This window comes from Stylophora pistillata, chromosome 10 (assembly GCF_964205215.1).
Source record: "Stylophora pistillata chromosome 10, jaStyPist1.2, whole genome shotgun sequence".
Lineage (NCBI taxonomy): Eukaryota > Metazoa > Cnidaria > Anthozoa > Scleractinia > Pocilloporidae > Stylophora > Stylophora pistillata.
The window spans coordinates 21,401,389-21,421,919 of record NC_142528.1 but is presented as its reverse complement, the minus strand read 5'-3'; the positions used below and the strand labels follow the sequence as shown (position 1 = coordinate 21,421,919).

Here is a 20,531-nt window from a genome sequence, read left to right as displayed (position 1 = left end):
ATTTTTTCTTGCACAAAAATAAACAATTAAAATGAATTAAAAGCCGAACACGGATGTGTGATCAAGATCCATCAGCTGTCTTCACCACAAGCAACTTCTTACTACTTATTTTATCTTTCAGACAAATGAAAGAATACAATACAATATATAGCTTATATAGCGCAACGCTTCTCAAAGATCCAGCAGCGCTTTACAATGTTAGTGATAGAAAAATATAATCAACTAAGAATTAAAGTGAATTAAAAAACTAGTGAAAAATCAATGAATGCAAAAACTACAACTGCCTAAATGAATGGGTTTTAAATTTAGACAGAAATGTTGTTAAAAGGTCCACTTGCCTAATATCATCCGGCAAGGCGTTCCACAGAGTAGGAGCTCTATGAGAGAGTGCTTTGTATCCAAATGTTTTAAGATTGCATTTAGGTACCATTAAGAGTTTTTTCTTAGAAGATCTTAGGTTTCTATTAGGAATGTGCGGTCCTAACAGTTCACTAAGATACAGAGGACTCAGACCATTTAATACTTTAAAAACGAGAAGAAGTATCTTAAAATCAATATGGGCGGACACAGGCAGCCAATGTAGGCTTCTAAGTATAGGCGTAACGTGATCATATCTGCTGGTGGCTGTAAGCAGGCGGGCAGGCGGGCAGCTGAATTTTGTACATGTTGTAGTCTATTAATTTGTGACTGCTGTAGGCCAGATAGAAGAACGTTACAATAATCCAACTTCGACAAAATAAAGGCATGAATAAGTATTTCACACTGACGGTGCGAAAGGAATTTTCTAATTTTGGCTATGTTAACAAGGTGGAAAAAGGCAGTTTTACAGATGTTATTTATTTTTTCATCCATAGAAAGCACACTATCAAGCCAAACACCAATGTTCTTGGTGTTTGGCTTGATAGCTTGATAGAAAATCCAATCTACAGGACGGATCATCGGATTATTAACTGGTTATTTGTATTTATGAATATTTAGACAGGGTAGCCCAGTTCAGCTAATGGCTGGTTTAAATGGAGCCCTGTGATACCCACCCATCCCATCCCAGGGGAGGACATCAACTACACAGTAATCTCGTGCGTGGGAAATTAACGTTTCCTTCCCCTAGCCCTGCAGGAGACGGAGCCTACGGTTTATTCGTCCTTATCCGAGAAGAATAGAATATCTATCCATTTCTTGATATTATAGAAAGGTAGCAAGTTCTCCTCAGTTATTCTAAGACCATGAGTAACCAGTTGAGCTAACCGGGGGGCGGTTCTTCGAGCTCGAGATAAATTCGCCACAAGCTCTGTGATTTTTACGTAATAGTGTGATACGAAGCGGGCAGAAAACTTACTCACCATCCACTGCAAACTTATCATCTAAGGGTGCTTCTTTGATGTAGTACTAGATTCTCCTAGCTAAATGTAACTAAGCAGGAAACGTGAAACAGCCAGACAGGCGAATTACCGGCCAGATTGTGATAGTTAAGAGTTATTGCGATGGAATAGAGCATTATCAATGTTTGTTAGTCATAAAGTTCTGGCTTTAATGACCATCATGCATTGTTTACCATTAGTATTTTTTTCTTGAAAACAGTGTTCCGTTTGAAAGCCATTCTTCGAATAGCTTGATTATTATAGCTTAAAGGTTGCTTTGAGAACTGGGATCACGGATTTCCTTCTTTTGATAAGTTTGACCTTTCACACAGTTCTCCACGTTTCCCAGGGACATTCAAGATAACATTTTTCATGAAATTTGCGGAGAACCTCACAACGTCTCAGTATGGTGCCAGCTCAGAACTTGGAGAGCTTCATTAACTTTATTTTCTCCAAGGCTCTTACCTGCAAGACAGATCGCAATGCAAGCTATCAGTAAAAAGATCTTAAGAAACATCTTCTGCTTTTAATGAGCCTACAAATGATCCAAAGTGCATCACTGAGTTCATTGCGAGTTCATCGCCATGTGACACACTGACAGCCAGCATGCACAGTTTTAACCAATTTAATTATTTTTATCAGCTTAGCTATGAAAAACTTTTCTGTTTAAAGTTTCAACAATAGAAGCTTGGCTACGTTAAGGTATTAACGTCAAGTTAAAGGTGCGTAAAGAACTGCCATAACTGCTCTCCGTTTTCCCGTACATTTATTTAGTGGCCGTATGCGAAAAGAACACTAATCAGCAGAAATATTATTGTATGTCCATACAGTACATGTTAGGGGAGCTTTCGTAAAACGTTACAGGGTGGTTTGTCTAAATTCAGCTCTTCGAAAATTTGAGAGGAACAAATAAGGCTGAAATAGGCAAAAATGTGGCTACCGAAGAGGTGCATGTGGTGTATTTGTAGAGACTGAGTAGTATTGGTTCCAGTCTCCCCCTACGTTTGTTGTGAGGTTGTGAGGCAATGCCATGTGCTCGTGAGTTGTAAATATATTGAAACCTTTTCCCCCGTTGAATACGCTTCAGTGCACATCCTATTAGACAAACTTATTTCTATGAAGAACCTCAAACCTTCAGATACAACAGACTTTGAATGGAGTGTAGTACTTACACAGTATTTTCTGTGTAGTTGAAGTTTGTCAAGTCTCATAAAATCATGCCGGCACCTCTTGTAACGTTCGAGTTTTACTTAAAAAATCACTATGTGTCTAGTTTCTCAGAGCCCATCGTGATTATACGCGCTATTCAGCTTCTCAGCTTCAAAGTGTTCTGTCAATAAACATATCTATCTATATTTTCCTTTCAAGTCTCCGTGATCATTTAATCATTCGACAGTGGCGCCGGCATAGTCTGCATACCAAGGAGGATTTGATGGACAGCCAAGGTCCACCCTCCGACCTCAACTTTCCCCACTTCCAGGGTTTTGTTTGTCTACAAAGTGACTTGAAATTTTTCGTCTTTATCGAAGAGACAACTTATACTCTGTTTTATTTATTGATAGGAAATAAAGTAGTTTAGAAGTATTACAAGCAGCCTAAAGAGTGAGTGATCATTCCAAGCGGCTACAATAAATTGTTTAGGAATCCCGCATAGGTCTGCGTCTTATTTTCCCTTTTCCTTCTCACTTCTATGTCTATACAAGTCCTGTGGTAAAAACTGTTTTTGGGCGATGTATGAATAGAGTAGAGTGCAATTTGGTAATTAAATAGAGTAGAGTGCAAACTTACCAAGCAATTAGTAATTTGCAATTACTAATTGCTTGGTAAGTTTATAGTTATATAAATATATACGAGTACATGACACTTTTGTGGTATGCTGATAAGTATTATTGGAGTTCTAATGCAGGCTCGGTTTAATATAATAACCGTTCCTGCGTTGTTGGCACATTGTAGACTCATTGTAAAGTTGAGAAGCCTCGAAATTTGTACTATTCTATGGTGCACATGAGAAACCTGTGTTAAATCTGACTCCTTCCATTGTGATGAATTTGGACCGCACACATTTCCTCTGGTTGTTGTTGCTTGCCATCGAACTAATTAACACAAGCGATTCCGAAAGACGTAACCTCCTTACAAATGGGAGCACTTACTATTTTGCCACTTGGCAAAGTGTAGGAAAGAAATTTGCCAGTGTAACACCTGGGCTCGTCATCTTGAGTTCTGCGCATGACTTTGTAAACATCAGTCTCATTATACGCTGATTTGATCTCAAACTCCTCTTTGCCACTCGGATCATCATTCTCAGGGCTACCGTCGCTGCTCTCGATCAAAAGCTTCGCCTTGTGGCCGATGTGACAAATCACCTGACTTGTCGTGAGAGTATGCCTTCTCCAACAGTCCAGGTGTGGCCAGGCTAAAATGTGTTAAAATGACAACCATGGATAGCGGCAACTTTGAAAAAGAACATTCATTTTGATTAAATTAAAGGAGGCGATTTGGGGAGCAGGGATGGCGAAGTGGTGAGAGCACTCGCCACCCAGTTAGCCCAATGGATAGTGCGCTTGACTGTTGTGCGGGAGGTCAAGGGTTCGAGCCCCGGCCGGACCAACACTCAAGGTCTTAAAATAATTGAGAAGAATTTGCTACCTTTCTATAACTTCAAGAAATAGTTAGATATTCTAGTCTTCTCGGATAGGGACGAATAAATGGAGGTCCCGTCTCCTGCAGGGTTGGGGTAGGAGACGTTAATTTCCGTCCCACACACGAGATTACTGTGTGACGGATGTCCTTCCCTGCGGTGGGATGGTGGGTTTGTATTGTTGTGAAGGCCGTAAGTTAGATAACTCATTGGGTTAATTACACCACCTCTGCGGCCGGGGTTCGATTCCCGGTCACATGTGGGTTGAGTTTGTCGTTTGTGGTTCTCAGTCCTTGCTCCTAGGGTTTTTCTCCGGATCCTCCGGTTTTCCTCTCTCCGCAAAAACCAACATTCCAAATTCCAATTCGATCTGGAAACAGTGGACAAAAAGAGCCACCCAGTAGAATGTCCATTGCTAAATTATTTATTATTTATTTATTATTATTATAATTATTATTTATTATTAACTGTTTCTTACTGAACGCCTCAAAAGGTTTCCCCCCTGAGAAAAAAGAATTAAAAAAACTAATGACGAGTGACTTTACTGACGCACCAGAGGTTGAAGGCAAAGATGATTAGACATTATTTCATTTACAGACTTCTCTGAAGGTACTGAGGTACATAATAAGTCTTTTTCTTAGTTAGGTATACAGTTGCCGTTATTTCAGGTAAACTCTCTTAAACGGAGCAGTTGATTCAGTAAAAAAGGAATTGTCGCCGTATGAAGGAAAGTATTAGAATTGACCGGCTTTTTCAGTTCGTCTTACGGACTCAGCGATTTAAATTTTCTTTTCTTCTTTGACCCCTCTTCTTAAAAAGATTTTACTAACCTCTGAAATTGGCAAACTGAAGTTTTGGTCCAAAAATCCAACTAAAGAAGTCTCTCAGAATCGGTTGTAGTTATTTGATAAACGAATCATGACAAGAACCGTTGACAACCAATTAGGGAAAATTTTTTTACGTCTCTTGGTGAAAGAGCAGATTGCTAAAACGTTCATTAATCTCTTTAAAAAAATAAAAAATGATGTAAAAGCATTACAGACAATCTCTTTGAAACCTTATCATTTTTTCCCGCACATAATTGAATAACCAAAATGAATTTTAGGCCGAACTGGGATGTGTGGGATTCTTTTTTCTCATGGGGGGAAAACCTTTAAACTATTCTATCTCTGTTTTTCTTTAGGTCTATTGACTCTCAGAAACAATACCTGAAAAATACTATTTATGCTTAAGGCAAGCAATAGGGATCCATAGAACAACCTTTCTTTACCTCAAGCCACTGCTTACTAGCTATTTTTCTGACAAATGATATTTAATCCAATTCACCAGCTGGATTATCTGATGACTGGTTGTTAATATCTCGAGATAAATTCACCACAAGCTTTGTAGTAATTACGCAATAATGTGATTGAAGTGGGCAGAAAACTTGCTCTCCATTCAATGCACACAAATGCGTTTCTTTGATGCAACACGAGAATCTCTAAACTAATTAAGCAGGAAACGTGTAGCAGCCAGAAGGGAGAATTACTGGTCTGATCATTGAAGGTAAGGGTTATTAAGGTAGAACTGGGCATAAATATCAGTCAGGAATAACTTTCCCGCTAAGAAACGGTTACAGTTTTTTCCGGTGAAACGTAACGAACTTGCTCTTGAAAGTGGATTCACGGAATTCCTCCTTTGTACTCCTTTAGATAAGTTTAACTTTGCACACAGTACTCCAAATTTCATGCAAGATAAAATTTTATATCAAGTAAAACTTAACAAAAGATATCACATCGAAACTGAGGGATGAATAATGAATTTCTACTGTTTTATTCCCCTAGCCTCAGAGGAATTTTTAGAATTTTGATATATCGAAAATGGCTCATTGAAAACAGTGAGTACATAAGCCACCCTTTGGAAATGCGAGGGCACTGGGGTCAACTGGGCACATTTGGGTCATGCGCATTAGCTTGGGGCGTCAGGTATATTAGCTAACAAACGGTATTGGAATTTTTCACAGTTCAATCTATTGACTTACGAATTCCATTCTTTGCTATGACACGGTAATTGAAGACAAAGCTTAAAAAAAGGAGCCATTATGGGCTTATGATTAGACCTAAATTTGTTTTTCCTAGTAAACGATGACCTCCTTCAATGGAAAATAGATAAACTTAAATCAGATAACATGAATACCTAACAGAATTAGCAGGGCTTAGTTTTTAACTGGAATGATTTCCATCGGCAGTTGTACTTTTGACACAAGGCAGCCTTTTGCTTTACAAGAAGCTCTTAAGTCGTCCTAATCCTTTAGGCTCAAACACACAAACTAATGATCCATAAACCACTTTCATAAATGGCTGCCGGATTAATATTCTTTTGTTTAGTTTAAATTAGCCCTTCTGGCCTCGTTCTCCAGTGCAAAATTCAAAAGAATACATTATCTCAGGCGAGGCCAGAAGGTCTAATTTAAATTGAAGCAAAAGAATATTATTCCGGCAACCATTTATGAAAGTAGTCCATGCCTCCCTCAGAATTCTTTCCAGAGAATTCTGCACATGTATCGCTGTCCTCGCACTGTTTTACAGCAGCTTTAGCGAGACAATCTTTTTTGGCATCCATTGGAGTATCTCCATTGCCATTACAAATGGCATAAAATATTCGTCAGTTGATAAATTAGTAAGGTAGAAGACCAGTAGAAGGAAATACATAAAATGACCTCGATATATCATTCAGTTACACCTTGTTCTTCATTAGCATTATGTTTGGCCATTGTATCTATCTAAACCTAATTCACGATGAAAAGCTAAAAAAGCTGAACTATATTTTCACCAAAATGAATATAATGAATTTATAACACTCTTAACATGTGTACTGGTTTCTTAATAAACCAAGCTAAGTTAATGGCATGTACAAATACAGGCGTGTCGGGATTCCAATCAGCCCACTTTCGAATTGAGTGATCTCGCTACTAAACTAGAGAGAGTAAACAACATAAGAAATAGTTAATGGTCTCTTAATTTAATTCTATTGAAAATATCTTCTTTTTTACTTCTCTCTCTTAATTTTGCAGGCTTTGCTGTAAGACAGATGGCAGTACAAGCCATCAATACAAAGATCTTGAGACATCTTCAGCTTTTTAATGAACCTACAAATGATCCAAAGTGCATTACTGAGTTCATGAGGTTTCATCGTCAATTAATCAGCTAACGGCCAGCAGTTTTAACCAATTAAATTACTTTTATCAGCTAAGCTATGAACAACAGAAGCTTGAGTAAGTTTAAGTGTTAACGTCAAGTCAAACACAACGAATATATGAAATTCATAAAGAACTGTCATAACTGGTATCCATTTTCCCGCACATTTATCTGGCTTAGTGATGGTGAGATTGTGCGCACCTTTGCATCTGGCAATCGAAAAGAACACTAATCGGCGGAAATACTTTTGTAAGTATGTCTACACAGTACATATTAGAGGAGCTCTCGTGAAAAGTTACAGAGTGGTTTGCCTAAACCCAGCTCTCAGAAATTTTGAGAAGGGGAAGTCAAGCTAAAATAATGCAAAAATGTGGCTGCCGAAGAGATTTTCATCCAGTTGATAAATTTGTTTCTACAAAGAACCTCAAACCTTCAGATACAACAGACTTTGAATGAAGTGTAGTGTAGGTACTTGCACGGCGTTTCCTGTGCAGTTGGAATTTGTCAAGTCATATAAAATCTGCAGGCACCTCTTGAAACGTTCAGAGTTTTACTTTAAAAAAATTATTATGCGTCTGGTTTCACAGAGCCCATTGTGATTGTACGTGCCATTCCGCTTCTCAGCTTCAAAGTGTTATGTCAATAAACATATCTTTTTATATTTTTCATTCAAGTCTTTGTGATTATTGAATCAGCCGACAGTGGCCGGATAGTCTGCATACCTGGCGGAACAGCCCATTTCCGAATTACCCTTGGCCTCATTTTCAAAACGAGTCCTGGTGCTCACCCTTTCATATGATAATAAGTTTTCATTCACACGCAAATTAAACTCATTTTCACAAGAATGGTTGAGCACCAGGCCTCCTTTTGAAAAAGAGGCCAAGGATAATTTGGAAATGGGCTATTTGATAGACAGTCAAGCTCCACCCTCACCCTCCGACCCCACTCCCCCCACAAAACAGCAGAAATCGCCAAAAAACACGACGGACACACAAGCAATTAGTAAGTTTTATTAATCTAACATGTAAAGTGTTCATACTTCGGAATATTAAGTGTTTTAAATGGACCATATCATATTTTGTTCCTCATACTATTCCTTCTAACGCATTTAAATTCTCAACGGTTGTTTGCGTAACTTAACACACTTCTGATATTTTTTAAAATAATATCAGAAGTTATGTGATTCTCTTGTATGTTTTTTCTCTTATATTGATGGCTGCTGCAGAGATAGAAAACTGTTATTAGTGGGACAAATGGTTACAAGTCTATTTAACAATTATTCCACGAGCGCGCGTTGGATATGAGATGATAGATAGCCAACGAGGCGCTACGCGCCTCGTTGGCTACAATCATCTCATATCCAACAAGCGCGAGTGGAATAATTGTTTTATTAAAAACGCCCCCAAGATATTAGACAAATCTTTATATTAGACAAATTTTTTAACTCCCTTTTACTTTTAAGCAAACGCGTACGCTTACCATATTTGTAGATTATGGTATATTGGCTCATATACTATAATGGCTAAGCCAATAAAAAGTCTTGAATTGCATTATCCAATGATCCAGTTTTTTAATAATATATGCTCCAGCGATTATTAGATTAATTGCTCCTGCGATTATTAGACACAGAGAGGGCTCCTGGCACAGAGCGAGTCAAAACCAATGACGTTGTTTTACAGGTTTCTTTTTTTAAATTCAAGTGTTTCGATTAAAAGTTTGTTCATCAGCGCTACAGGTGTATAAGGACTGTAGGAAGCTAACATGGTGAAATCATTTGACGTCACGCCCTTCATTCCAAACCGGAATAATGGTCACTCCTGAAATTGTGACGATGCTGGACAGAATCTCTACTCCCCGCAGCAAAAAGGAACCTTGAGTGCCCTTACCTAAAAGGAACCTTGAGTGCCCTTACCCTCCGCTGACCTAAAAGGAACCTTGAGTGCCCTTACCCTCCGCTGACCTGAAAGGAACCTTGAGTGCCCTTACCCTCCGCTGACCTAAAAGGAACCTTGAGTGCTCTTACCCTCCGCTGACCTAATAGGAACCTTGAGTGCCCTTACCGTCCGCTGACCTAAAAGGAACCTTGAGTGCCCTTACCCTCCGCTGACCTAAGGTTTCGTTGTTTGTTTTTACAAACGATGAAACCTCGGGGCAGACTAACAATTCTATTTCAAAAATTTTTCAATCGCGCATGAACATGTACAGAGATTGCTCCTAAACTCTCTTGATGTTGATGGATAGAAAGTGAATAGAGTAAATGCTTGATTGAGTGAGGGGATGAATGAATGAATGAATGAATGAATGAGATGTTTCTCGATATTTTTGACGAGCTTGGGGCAACGAAAAACCCTATTTATCACTTTAGTTGAGATAAATGCGTAACATATACAAACCTGAATCAATTTATTTAGTATAGTGACATATTCATATGACGGACAGGTCAGTTCTTTATTAGAGAACAAACTCGCATTTTCATACTTAGAACAAAAAAACTGCACATTGCAACATTAATAATTTCTCGTTTTTATGCGAGGTTACATCTTGGACTCTATCAATCGGCGCATTTACAATCAACAGGCAGTGGAGGGCATTTAACAATGAACTGGCCTGTTCTAGCATACACGGTTTTGCACTTGGGAAATCCGTGTTTGGTTATGCTATTAAGACACGCCACATGACTCCTACGGCACACGTATTTTGTGACAAATTTTTTTCTGCATGAATCGTATTCATATATCAGATGAGAAATGCAGGGATGACTCCCACTCCTGACAGTGTTATTGTGCGCTGTTTTGATCTCAAATTCCTCTTTGCTGCTCGGATCATCATGCTCTGGGCTACGTCGCTGTTCTCGATCAAAAGCTTCGCTTTTTGGCCGATGTGTCAAATCATCTGACTTGTCTTGGCGGTATGCCTCCTCCGACAGTCCAGGTGTGGCCAGGCTAAAATGGCTTAAAATGACAACCATGGATAGCAGCAACTTTGAAAGAGAAGATTCATTTTGATTAAAGGAGGTGATTAACTTTTTCTTACTGAACGTCACACTTTTATGCCACACAACGCACCTTTGCTCTCCTTGATGGTTACCCTGTGAGCTTAAGTGACTCCTTCTCATGGTAGTTTATCGCCCAATTTAGTATGTATAAAATTGCCTATCAACAACTTACTATTAGCGCAATATTCATCTTGAAATTCAACTGAAGGTCCTTTCTCGTCAGAACTGTGTCACCCTAAACGGTACAGATCAAAGTCATAGATAATTTTATGGAACCCTACTGGTTGCCTTACACGTAAATAGTATTTTTCTGGTATTGTTTATAGGAGTCAATAGATATATATATATATATATATATATATATATATATATAACTGCAGACAGTACTGTTTCGGCCTTCTGGGCCTCATCAGTGCAGTGCTAATGCTAGGATGGGGGAGAACCGAGACGGTCACCCCAAACGACCCAACCTTTGTGGTATCGTATATATATATATCGTATATATATATATATATCGTCTATATATATATATATAAACAGAGAGAAAATAGTTTAATGCCTCCCCTCTTAAAAAAAGAATTTAAAAAAAGTAATAACGAGTGACTCTACTAACGCACAAGAGGTTGGAGGTAAAGATAATGGGAAATTATTTCAGTTACAGACTTCTCTGAAGACACTGAGTTACATATTAAGTCCTTTTGTTAGTTAGGTATACAGTTTCTTGAACGTAGCAGTTGATTCAGTAAAAGGAATTGTCGCCGTGAGAAAGAAAGTATTAGAATTGACCGGCTTTTTCAGTCCATCTTACAGACTCAGCGATTAACATTTTTCTTTTCTTCTTGACCCCTCTTCTTAAAAAGATTTTACTCACCTCTGAAATTAGCAAACAGAAGTTTCGGCCCAAAACTCGTGCTAAAGAATCCCTCAGAGTCAGTTGTAGTTATTTAATAAAAGAACCATCAATAAATCATGACAAGAACCGTTGTCAACCAATTAGGGAGAAGAGTTTGACGTTTCTTGGTAAGGGAGCAGATTAATAAAGCGTTCAGTAATCTCTTCAAAATATTTTAAAATGATGTAAAAGCATCATTATCAAACCTCGTCATTTTTCCGCACAAAATTGAATAACCAAAATGAATTTTAGGCCGAACTCGGATGTGTGATCAAAATCTATCAAGTGTCTTTACCTCGAGCCAATTCTTGCTACTTATTTTTCTGACAAATGATATTTGATCCAGTTCACAAGCCGGATTATCTGATAACTGGTTGTTAAGATCTCGAGATAAATTCACCACAAGCTTTGTGATAATTATGTAATAGTGTGATATGAAGTGGGCAGAAAACTTGGTCTCCATTCAATGCACACAAAGGTGCTTCTTTGATGCAACACGAGAATCTCTAGAATAATTATGCAGGAAACGTATGGCAGCCAGAAGGGAGAATTACTGGTTGGATCGTTGGAGGTAAGGTTTATTTAGGTAGAACAGGGCATTATTATCAGTCAGTTATAACTTTCCCGCAAACATACAGTTACAGTTTATTTCCGGTGAAAAGTAACGAACTTTTGGTTACTTTTAGAACTAGATTCACGGAATTCCTCTTTAGGACACGTTTAACTTTTCACACAGTTCTCCAAATTTCATGCAAGATAAAATTTCATATCAAATTTGAGAACCTGACAACGTCTCAATATGGTACCAGCTCAGAAGTTGGAGTCAAGTTATAAATTAACCACGTGCTAATCGTGAGTGGTCGAGGAAGTTCCGTAGGGAATCCTATTTCGCGGTTTATTCTATAAAACTAAGAATAAGCTTGTCTGTGAAAACATCGTGACATAAACAAAGGGCAGTTGAACGCTCCAAGTAATGGGCTCCTGGCCTTTTTTACATTTTTTTGTGGTATTTTCGGGGTAAAAAAAACCGATGTTCCTACAAAATGAACGAGGGATTCCTCCTGAGCTAAGATATAAAGGAGTAATTTACTGGTAGCAATGGCGACGAAGTGCGTGATGATCATTTTTATTCGTTAAAAAAATTGCAGTAACCGACAAGGTACTGAAACACACAAAGTACGACTGTGCATGTCAAAATTGCGCGCCCAGGGTAAATAGTCCATTACAGGCACTGTAACACAAAGGAAATACAAAGCATTCACTAAGAATGGCGCCATCAATTAAGATAACAATGTGTTTACGTAAAAGACAATAGGCCATTTACGATATATTAAAATTCAAACTTGACTCCGAGCCTTGGGAGAATAAAACAAAATAAATCACTTCGAGATTGAGGGATGAAAAATGAATTTCTTTTGTTGATTTCCCCTAGCCTCGGTGCCATTGTTAGAATTTTGATATATCGAAAATGGCTTATTGAAAACAGTGAGTAAATAAGCCAACCAAGGGAATGAGAGGGAATTAGGGTCAACTGGGCACACCTAGGTCATGTGCATTTGCTCAGGGCGTCAGGTATATTAGCAAACAAACGGTATTTGAATTTTGTACAGTTCAGTCTACTGACTTACGAATTCCATTCTTTGTTATGACGAGGTAATTGAAGACAAAGCTTAAAAAAGGAGCCATTATGGGCTACTGATGAAACTTAATTTTTTTTTCTCAGCAAGTGATGACCTCTTTTAATGGAAAATAGATAAACTTAAATCAGATAAAATGAATACCTGAACAGAATTAATAGGGCTTAGTTTTTAACTGGAATGATTTCCATTAGCGGTTGTACTTTTGACACAAGACAGCTTCAGACACAAGTAGCTCTTAAGTCGTTCTAATCCTTTGGGCTGAAATATACAAACTGATGATCCATGCCTCAGTCAGAATTCTTGCCAAAGAATTTTGCACATATATCGCTGTCCTGCACTGTTTTACAACAGCTTTAGTGAGGCAATCTTTTTGGCATCCGTTGGAGTATCCATCGCCATTACATTCTGGACAAAAAATTCATGGAACTACTACAAACGGCATAAAATATTCGTCGGTTAAAAATTAGTAAGGAATAAGACCTTGATATATCATTCAGTTACACATTATGTTTGGCCATTGTGTCTATCTAAACCTAATTCAGGATTAAAAGCTTAAGAGAGCTTATGTATGTTTTCGCCAAAATGAATATAATGAAATTAGGATTGTTGAAATGCTTTCCTGGTATTTGAATAAACCAGGTTAGGTTAGTGACAAATACGGGCGTGTCGGGATTGCAATAAGCCTACTTTCGAATTGAGTGATCTTGCTACTAAACCAGAGAAAGTAAACAACATAAATTATTGGTTATGATCTCTTGATATAATCGTATTGAAAATACCTTCTTTCTTACTTCTCTCTCTTAATTTTGCCGGCTTAGCTGTAAGACAGATCGTAATGCAAGCCATCTGTACAAAGATTTTGAGAGACATCTTCAGCCTTTTAATGAACCTGCAAAGGACCCAAAGTGCATTACTGTGTTAATTGCGAGTTTATCGTCATGTAAGCAGCTAACAGCCAGCAGTTTTAACCAACTAGATTACTTTTGTCAGCTAAGCTATGAAAAACTTTTGTGTTCAAAGTTTCAACAATAGAAGCTTGAGTAAATTTAAATGTTAACGTTAAGTTAAAGATAAAAAGACTGAAAATTTGGTGCGCAAAGAACTGCTATAATTGTTATCAGTTTTCCCCGCACATTTATCTGGCTTAGTGATTAGTAATCAACAAGAACACTAATCGGCAGAAATAGTTTTGTAAGTATGTCCACACAGTACATGTTAAAGGAGCTCTCGAGAAAAGTTACACAGTGACTTGTCCTAACTCAGCTCTCAGAAATTTTGGAAGGATCGAATCAAGCTGAAATATGCAAAAATGTGGTTCCCGAAGAGTTTTATATTCAGTCGGATTAATATCTTTCTAAATTAAAGTGCAGTACTTACATAATATTTCGAGCTAGGCATATTCAAGGTGTTCGCAATACTCCCGCCGATCACATTTCCCGGTTTCAGGTCGACAAGTTCAAGGAACTGTGTCCGGGAGTGGACGAATTTCCCACGAAAGCGCTCGAGAGCCTTCTGCCGGAGAGTTGGTCACTAATTTGAGGGCTCTGCTACCCGGAAAATGTATCCGAGAGCCTGGGCAGTCTTTAACTATTTTTACACCCATTATTTTGATTCAGCTTCCCCTTCGCTCCCCTTGACTTGCGCTTCCTTGGCCCTTTTCATTTTCTTTCTCAACGTACGAAAATTGGCATCCGCAACGTAACGTCTTATCTCTGCGCTATTAGTTATGTACACAAAGTAGCCCGTGTACACGATCCTACCAAAACCTTCGTCATTCAAAAACTTTTGAGGGCTATTAGCCGCTTGAAGTCGGCTGAAGTTCGGCTACCTATTACACGATCTGTTCTCCATCAGCTGGTCCGCTCCTTGCACCATACCAACTCTTCGGCCTCTCGGCGCACAATGTTTTCCACCATGTTTTTATTAGCCTTTTACGAGTTTTTCCGCGTCGGAGAGCTAGCGACCAAAATCCGTGATTGTTCTAGTAGCGTTGTTTAGTACTGCAACATCAGCTTTTTTACGAGTTCAGCTGACATCCGCAGGGTCAAGATCACACGCACTCGTTTTAAACACAACACGGAAAATCAGACCGGGCACTTTGCATTTTATAACTAATTTTGTATTTGGGGATGAATGGGCCCTGGCGTAGTTCAGACATGGGCTGCTACTCTCTCCCATTTCTTGCCTGCGGTTCATTCGCCTTAACGTTGTTTATCAATGGTACTGCTCTCAATTCTTAGTATGCTAGTTCGCGTTCGCCTCTTCCTTTTAGAAAAATTTGTCCTTTTTCACGCTCGACAAGCTGACAATTGTTACTAGATTGCGTCCGGGATGAATTGAGTTAGACATTGGGCTGTCGGTTCATCCTCCGTCGGATTTCATTGTTATAACTGTCCAACGACAACGGACATTTTATTCGGTTACGTTATCTTTACTTTTTCCTCGATCTGGATAATGATATGCTTTCCAGACTGCTTTAATTATATTGTTTGTATGTTGCACCGGCTGTGCCCGCCACTGCTTATATTACGTATGATGCACCATCCTCGCAGTAGATAGCGCTATTTATGCAATAGCGAAAATCAGACCTGAAAAAAATCAGGCCTGTACGGGATTCGAACCACTGACCTCTGCGATACTAATGCAGCGCTCTACCAATTGAGCTAACAAGCCAACTGGGAGCAGGCCGTTAAGTTGATTCGTAATAAACCCGTGATGATAAATCAGATACGATAAATATATGAAGTTCATATGAAGTATGATATATGATATAATGATATATGAAATATATGAAGTTCATAAAAAAAATATATATATATGTTCATAAAAAAAAAAATATATATATATATATATATATATATATTTTTTTTATGAACTTCATATATTTCATATATCATTATATCATATATCATACTTCATATGAACTTCATATATTTATGTATATATATATATATATATGAACTTCATATATTCATCGTAACTACTTATATTATTTACACAGCTATATCGTTTTCACGTTGAACGTAACGTTGGTCAGTTATGGGCTCGCATCGTTACCGTTCGTCGGTTTGTCACCGGTGATCTCCAAGCTCTGCGGTCGTCTTAGTGGGGTTGCCACATTTTTGACAATCCTGAATACAAAGCTGTGCGCTCATTTGTGATGGATTTTAACAAGATGCTTGATCCTGTAGAAAATTACCTGTTGGGCAGCAGTTAGGTCTTGGTCCATTAATATTCAATGAGTACCTCAGTTTTTTCAAAGGAAGGCAGCGGATAGATGTAAATAATTGTTTTGTTGGTAAATGGAAACATGTAAACAAGGAACTGCACCGGGCAGTCTCAGTGGCCATAGCCCGCAATCATTCATCATTTTCCCTAAAGACCTCGAAGTTAACTTGACTAACGACTCTGTGTTGTTTACAAGCATTATTTCCCCTCTGCAAAATGGAATAGAGCACTCGGAAGGCTTTCTTGAACAGTTTCTGGAGTGGTCTAGCCGTGATTGTATGCCCTGCAACTCTAAGAAGTACAAGGAGCTTATTTTTTGAAAGAGGGGTTGTTCTTTTAGTGTCTAGTATTCCTCAGAGCAACGGTGTCTCTATTTAGGTGTAACATTTCAGGAAAAAAGTAGGTTTACAGATTATGTTCGGAGGAAGCTCGTTAAGGCCAATAAGAGCCTTGTTTGTCCTTACTTATTTATTTGTTTATTTATTTATTTACAAGATTTGCCGACAGGCAGGGACACCGCAACAGCTAATAATAATAATAATAATAATAATAATTTATTTCTTATATAGCGCTACTTACAATAACAGATCAATAGCGCTTTACAACTGATATCTCTAAAAATTAAAATCTCATCTAATTAAAAAATAAATAGATAAATAAATAATAATTACATATTATAGTTAAATTGGCTATATAGGATTCATAATTTATCTACCATTAAAAGGTTTGCCTAAAAAGAAGTCTTAATTGAATTCTTAAAAATTTCTACAGATCGAATATTGCGTAGTTGCAATGGAAGGTCATTCCATAGATGCGGTGCAGCTGCCTGAAATGCACGTTTACCCAGGGTTGCCATCATTTTGCCTCTAGGTGGCTCTAATAAAATACCTGAGTTAGATCTAAGATTGTACAAGGACTTGCGTTTGATAACTAAAAGATTGCTAATATATGCGGGTGCGAGGCCATGGATGGTTTTAAAAGTTAATAATAGGATCTTAAAGTGTATACGCCCTAGTACTGGTAACCAGTGTAACTCATAGAGTACTGGAGTAACGTGAGAATACTTCCCGATATCCATAATTAGTCTGGCGGCAGCATTTTGCACGCGTTGTAACTTAGCTATTTGCTCTTTGGGAAGGCCATACAATAAAGCATTACAGTAATCTAACCTACTCGTGATGAATGCGTGTACCAAAGTGAGTAAGCTGTCTCTCGATAAATACTTCTTAATGCGTCTAATATTATGCAAGTAGAAAAAACCCGCCTTACATACATTAGTAATGTGGTGGCGCATATTCAGGTTTGGATCAAGCCAGCTCCCAAGGTTCTTAACTTGGTGGCTAGATTTTATCTCTGAACCACCTACTTTAATATTCATAGCCTGTAATTTGTTAAGTTGTTGGCGTGTTCCAATAATAATAAACTCAGTCTTGTCATCATTAAGAAGGAGTCTATCATGGATCAGCCAGCGCCTGATCTTCTCGATACAACATTCCATCGCACGGATTGCATCTTCCTGGGATGTGTTACTGATAGGTTTGAAACTCAGATAAATCTGTGTGTCGTCGGCATAGCAATGCACGTTTGGAAGTTGATCTTCAACCACTCTGAATAGCTTGGATGCATAGATTAGAAACAGCAGGGGGCCCAGACATGACCCTTGTGGGACACCACACTCCAGGCTAAAGTGCTCTGAAAGAGATCCGTCGATGGAGACTCGCTAGCCTCTTTTCGCCAGGTACGACCTGAACCATTCCAACGCCAATCCGCACATCCCAAGCTCCTCATTCAAACGAGTAAGGAGGATGTTATGATTAACCGTATCGAAAGCGGCGCTGAGATCGAGCATGACCAGCAAGGTGACTTCTTGAGTGTTCATTTTCATGAGGATATCGTTCGTGACTCTAACAAGAGCCGTTTCCGTACTATGATTTTTACGATATGCAGACTGAAACTCAGGATATAGTGAATGAGTCATCATATGGGTGTGTATCTGCTCGTACGCCATCCTTTCAGTCAGCTTTGAAACATACTGCAGGTTGCTGACAGGTCTGTAATTTTTGTATAGAAGGTCTAGCCCAGACTTCAGCTTTGCGCCAATCACTGCGGGCCCAGTAACCCACCCATCCCACCCCAGGGGAGGACATCCATCACACAGCCTCGTGCGTGGGAAATTACCCCTAACCCTGCAGGAGACTGGACCTCCATTTATTCGTCCCTATCCGAGAAGACTAAAATATCTAACCGTTTCTTGATATTATAGAAAGGCACCATATTCTTCCCAATTATTTTAAGACCTTGAGTGTTGGTCCAGCCGGTGCTCGAACCCTCGACCTCCCGCACAACAGTCCAGCACTCTATCAATTGAGCTAACCGGGAGGCAACTCTCTGCCAAAGGATGAGATGGACTACGTTTTCAGTAGTTTAGTTCTTCCTAACGTCACATACGGTCTTTAAGTGTATGGTGCTTCTAAAGCTGAACTCATCAAGATTGAAGGCTTTCCAGATAGATGTCGTAAGTGAAAAAAACCCAAAATAAAATATATATATATATATATATAAGGCCATTAACACATGTGAACTACTAGAAAAAAAAAACAAAGAGAAAAATTCGATTAAATGGGAAAGTTGCTTTATTTTCTATCCTCCTAGTTATTGAATCCCAAAGAACAAAGAGACGAAATTTGTTGCAGTGCAGTGAGCGTCACGAGCGAGAAGTAATATAATCAGGATTTGAAAAGAATATAGGGAATGCGAATTCTCGAGTTCATCACTTTTTACCAGAATGCATTGCAGCTTTTAACCAGAGTGCACTACGCCACGGTTGTTGTGTTTTAGTGTATTGCGTCACATAGCGTTACTACTGTAAGGACATTTCCTATATGTACCCAGTCGTCTTGTAAATCTACTTTCTTAAGCAAGGGAAAATTAATTAGTCGCAAGTCTTGTATGGTAAATCTACTATCTTGATCGCTGAATGAAGGACAGTTGAATCAGAGCAATAAAAGGATTCACTTGATCAATGACTATTCACCTTTATTGCACAGCAGCCATCTTGGATTGACGTCATGTACTTTTGTCACCAATGCGAGGCCACGGGTGTAATGGTGAATTCCTGGCAATAGAGGATTTGCAGCCATACCGAACAGAGATCACTGTTGCGTTCCGCAATGTCAAAATAATCGCGCAAAAAATATTCCATATCTCACCTTTCACCAATTTCCGAGAGAAGAATTCCTTCGAAAGTAGTGGGTTGTCAAAATACGGCGAGACGTGGGCAAAACTTTCAAGGTAAGTTGGTGAGGTTATCGATGTAATTTTGCGCACTGGTATTTACAATATCTAATCCATCTCCAGATAACCAACAGCACAAGAGTATGTTCTGAACACTTTAATGAAGCAGATTTTAAGACAACTTTAACTGGGAAGCGTGTTCTGAAGAGGTATGCTGCTCCGAGTATGTTTTGCTGGTCAAGATCACCCAGAAAAAGAAAATCTCCTCAAAAGCGATAACCACTAAGTGTACGCGTGCGATTATTTGATCTAAGCGTGTTATCGCCCCCAGCTGTCACCATAATAGGTAGATATTGTTGTCGGTTTTGTTTTAAATAGTTCTTGGTAAAAATCTTGAAATAATATGAGGTATTTATATGTTTTTCATATCAATCCATAGCATCAACCTCCAGCCAAGCTTCTAATGAGAGAGGTACAATGGAGGTTCAACCGGAACTGTCATCCAGTCCATCCTCTCCAGTTGTTGAAGACTCCCCCGAGCCCATGTGCACACCAACCTTGAATTGCCACGATTACATTTTTCTGGTGAGCCAGCCAAAATCATAGAGGAGCTGCTTGAAGCAGCTTATCAGAGAATTGAGGAGTTGGAGGCAGCACTGGAGAAGCAAACAATATATGAGCAACTAAATATGAAATCTAATAGCAGCGTTAGGTTTTACACAGGTTTTCCTTCTTTTGATGTTCTTGTTGCGACATTTAGATCTCTGAGTCCCACTGCACAGAATATGCATTCTTGGTCCCAAATAAAGCGCCTTAGAAATAAAGGGATTAGGGAAGTTGAAGGCTTTAGGCAAACTATGCAAGGCTGCAAACTAAGTTTATTTGACCAGAACTATTTGGTCCTTCAAAAGTTGAGGGTTGGTACTTTAAACCAAGTATTAGCTGATAATTATGATATTTCCCAAACAACTGCAAGCAGGGTTTTTATTTCCTGGATAAATTTTCTTTATTTCATGCTTGGGAGTATTTGTATCTGGCCTTCCCGGGCAAAAATTCAGAAGCTCATGCCCACTTGTTTCAAGTCTCTGTACCCAGACTGCAGGGGTATTATTGATGCATCTGAGATAAAAGTTCAGGCACCATCAAGTTTAGTATTAAATACTGAAATGTACACCACCTACAAGGGAAATGTTGTTATTTCACCATCAGGGGAAATAATTCACATCAGTTCTTTATTTGAGGGGTCAATATCAGACAAAGAGCTGGTCAAGCAATCTAGTTTTTCGCCATTGCACCAGAATGGGGATCAGATTATGGCTGACAAGGGCTTTGTGATACAAGATCTACTCGCACCTCTTGGCTGCAGTGTA

General features: G+C 38.7%; 1 protein-coding gene and 1 pseudogene across 1 annotated transcript; one reads left to right on the top strand and one right to left on the bottom strand.

Annotated features, from left to right (window-relative positions):
* Positions 1-9,558: 9,558 nt before the first annotated feature.
* LOC148722219 (uncharacterized) lies at positions 9,559-11,221 on the bottom strand. Its single transcript, XM_088736627.1, has 3 exons — positions 11,039-11,221; positions 10,340-10,402; positions 9,559-10,152 (listed from the first exon to the last, which is right to left on the bottom strand). Exons 2-3 carry the CDS (start codon positions 10,355-10,357, stop codon positions 9,724-9,726), a joined length of 447 nt encoding a protein of 148 aa, XP_088592753.1. The 5' UTR covers positions 10,358-10,402; positions 11,039-11,221; the 3' UTR covers positions 9,559-9,723.
* Positions 11,222-17,383: 6,162 nt separating this feature from the next.
* On the top strand, positions 17,384-20,496 carry LOC148722218 (uncharacterized; annotated as a pseudogene).
* The last annotated feature ends 35 nt before the right edge of the window (positions 20,497-20,531 follow it).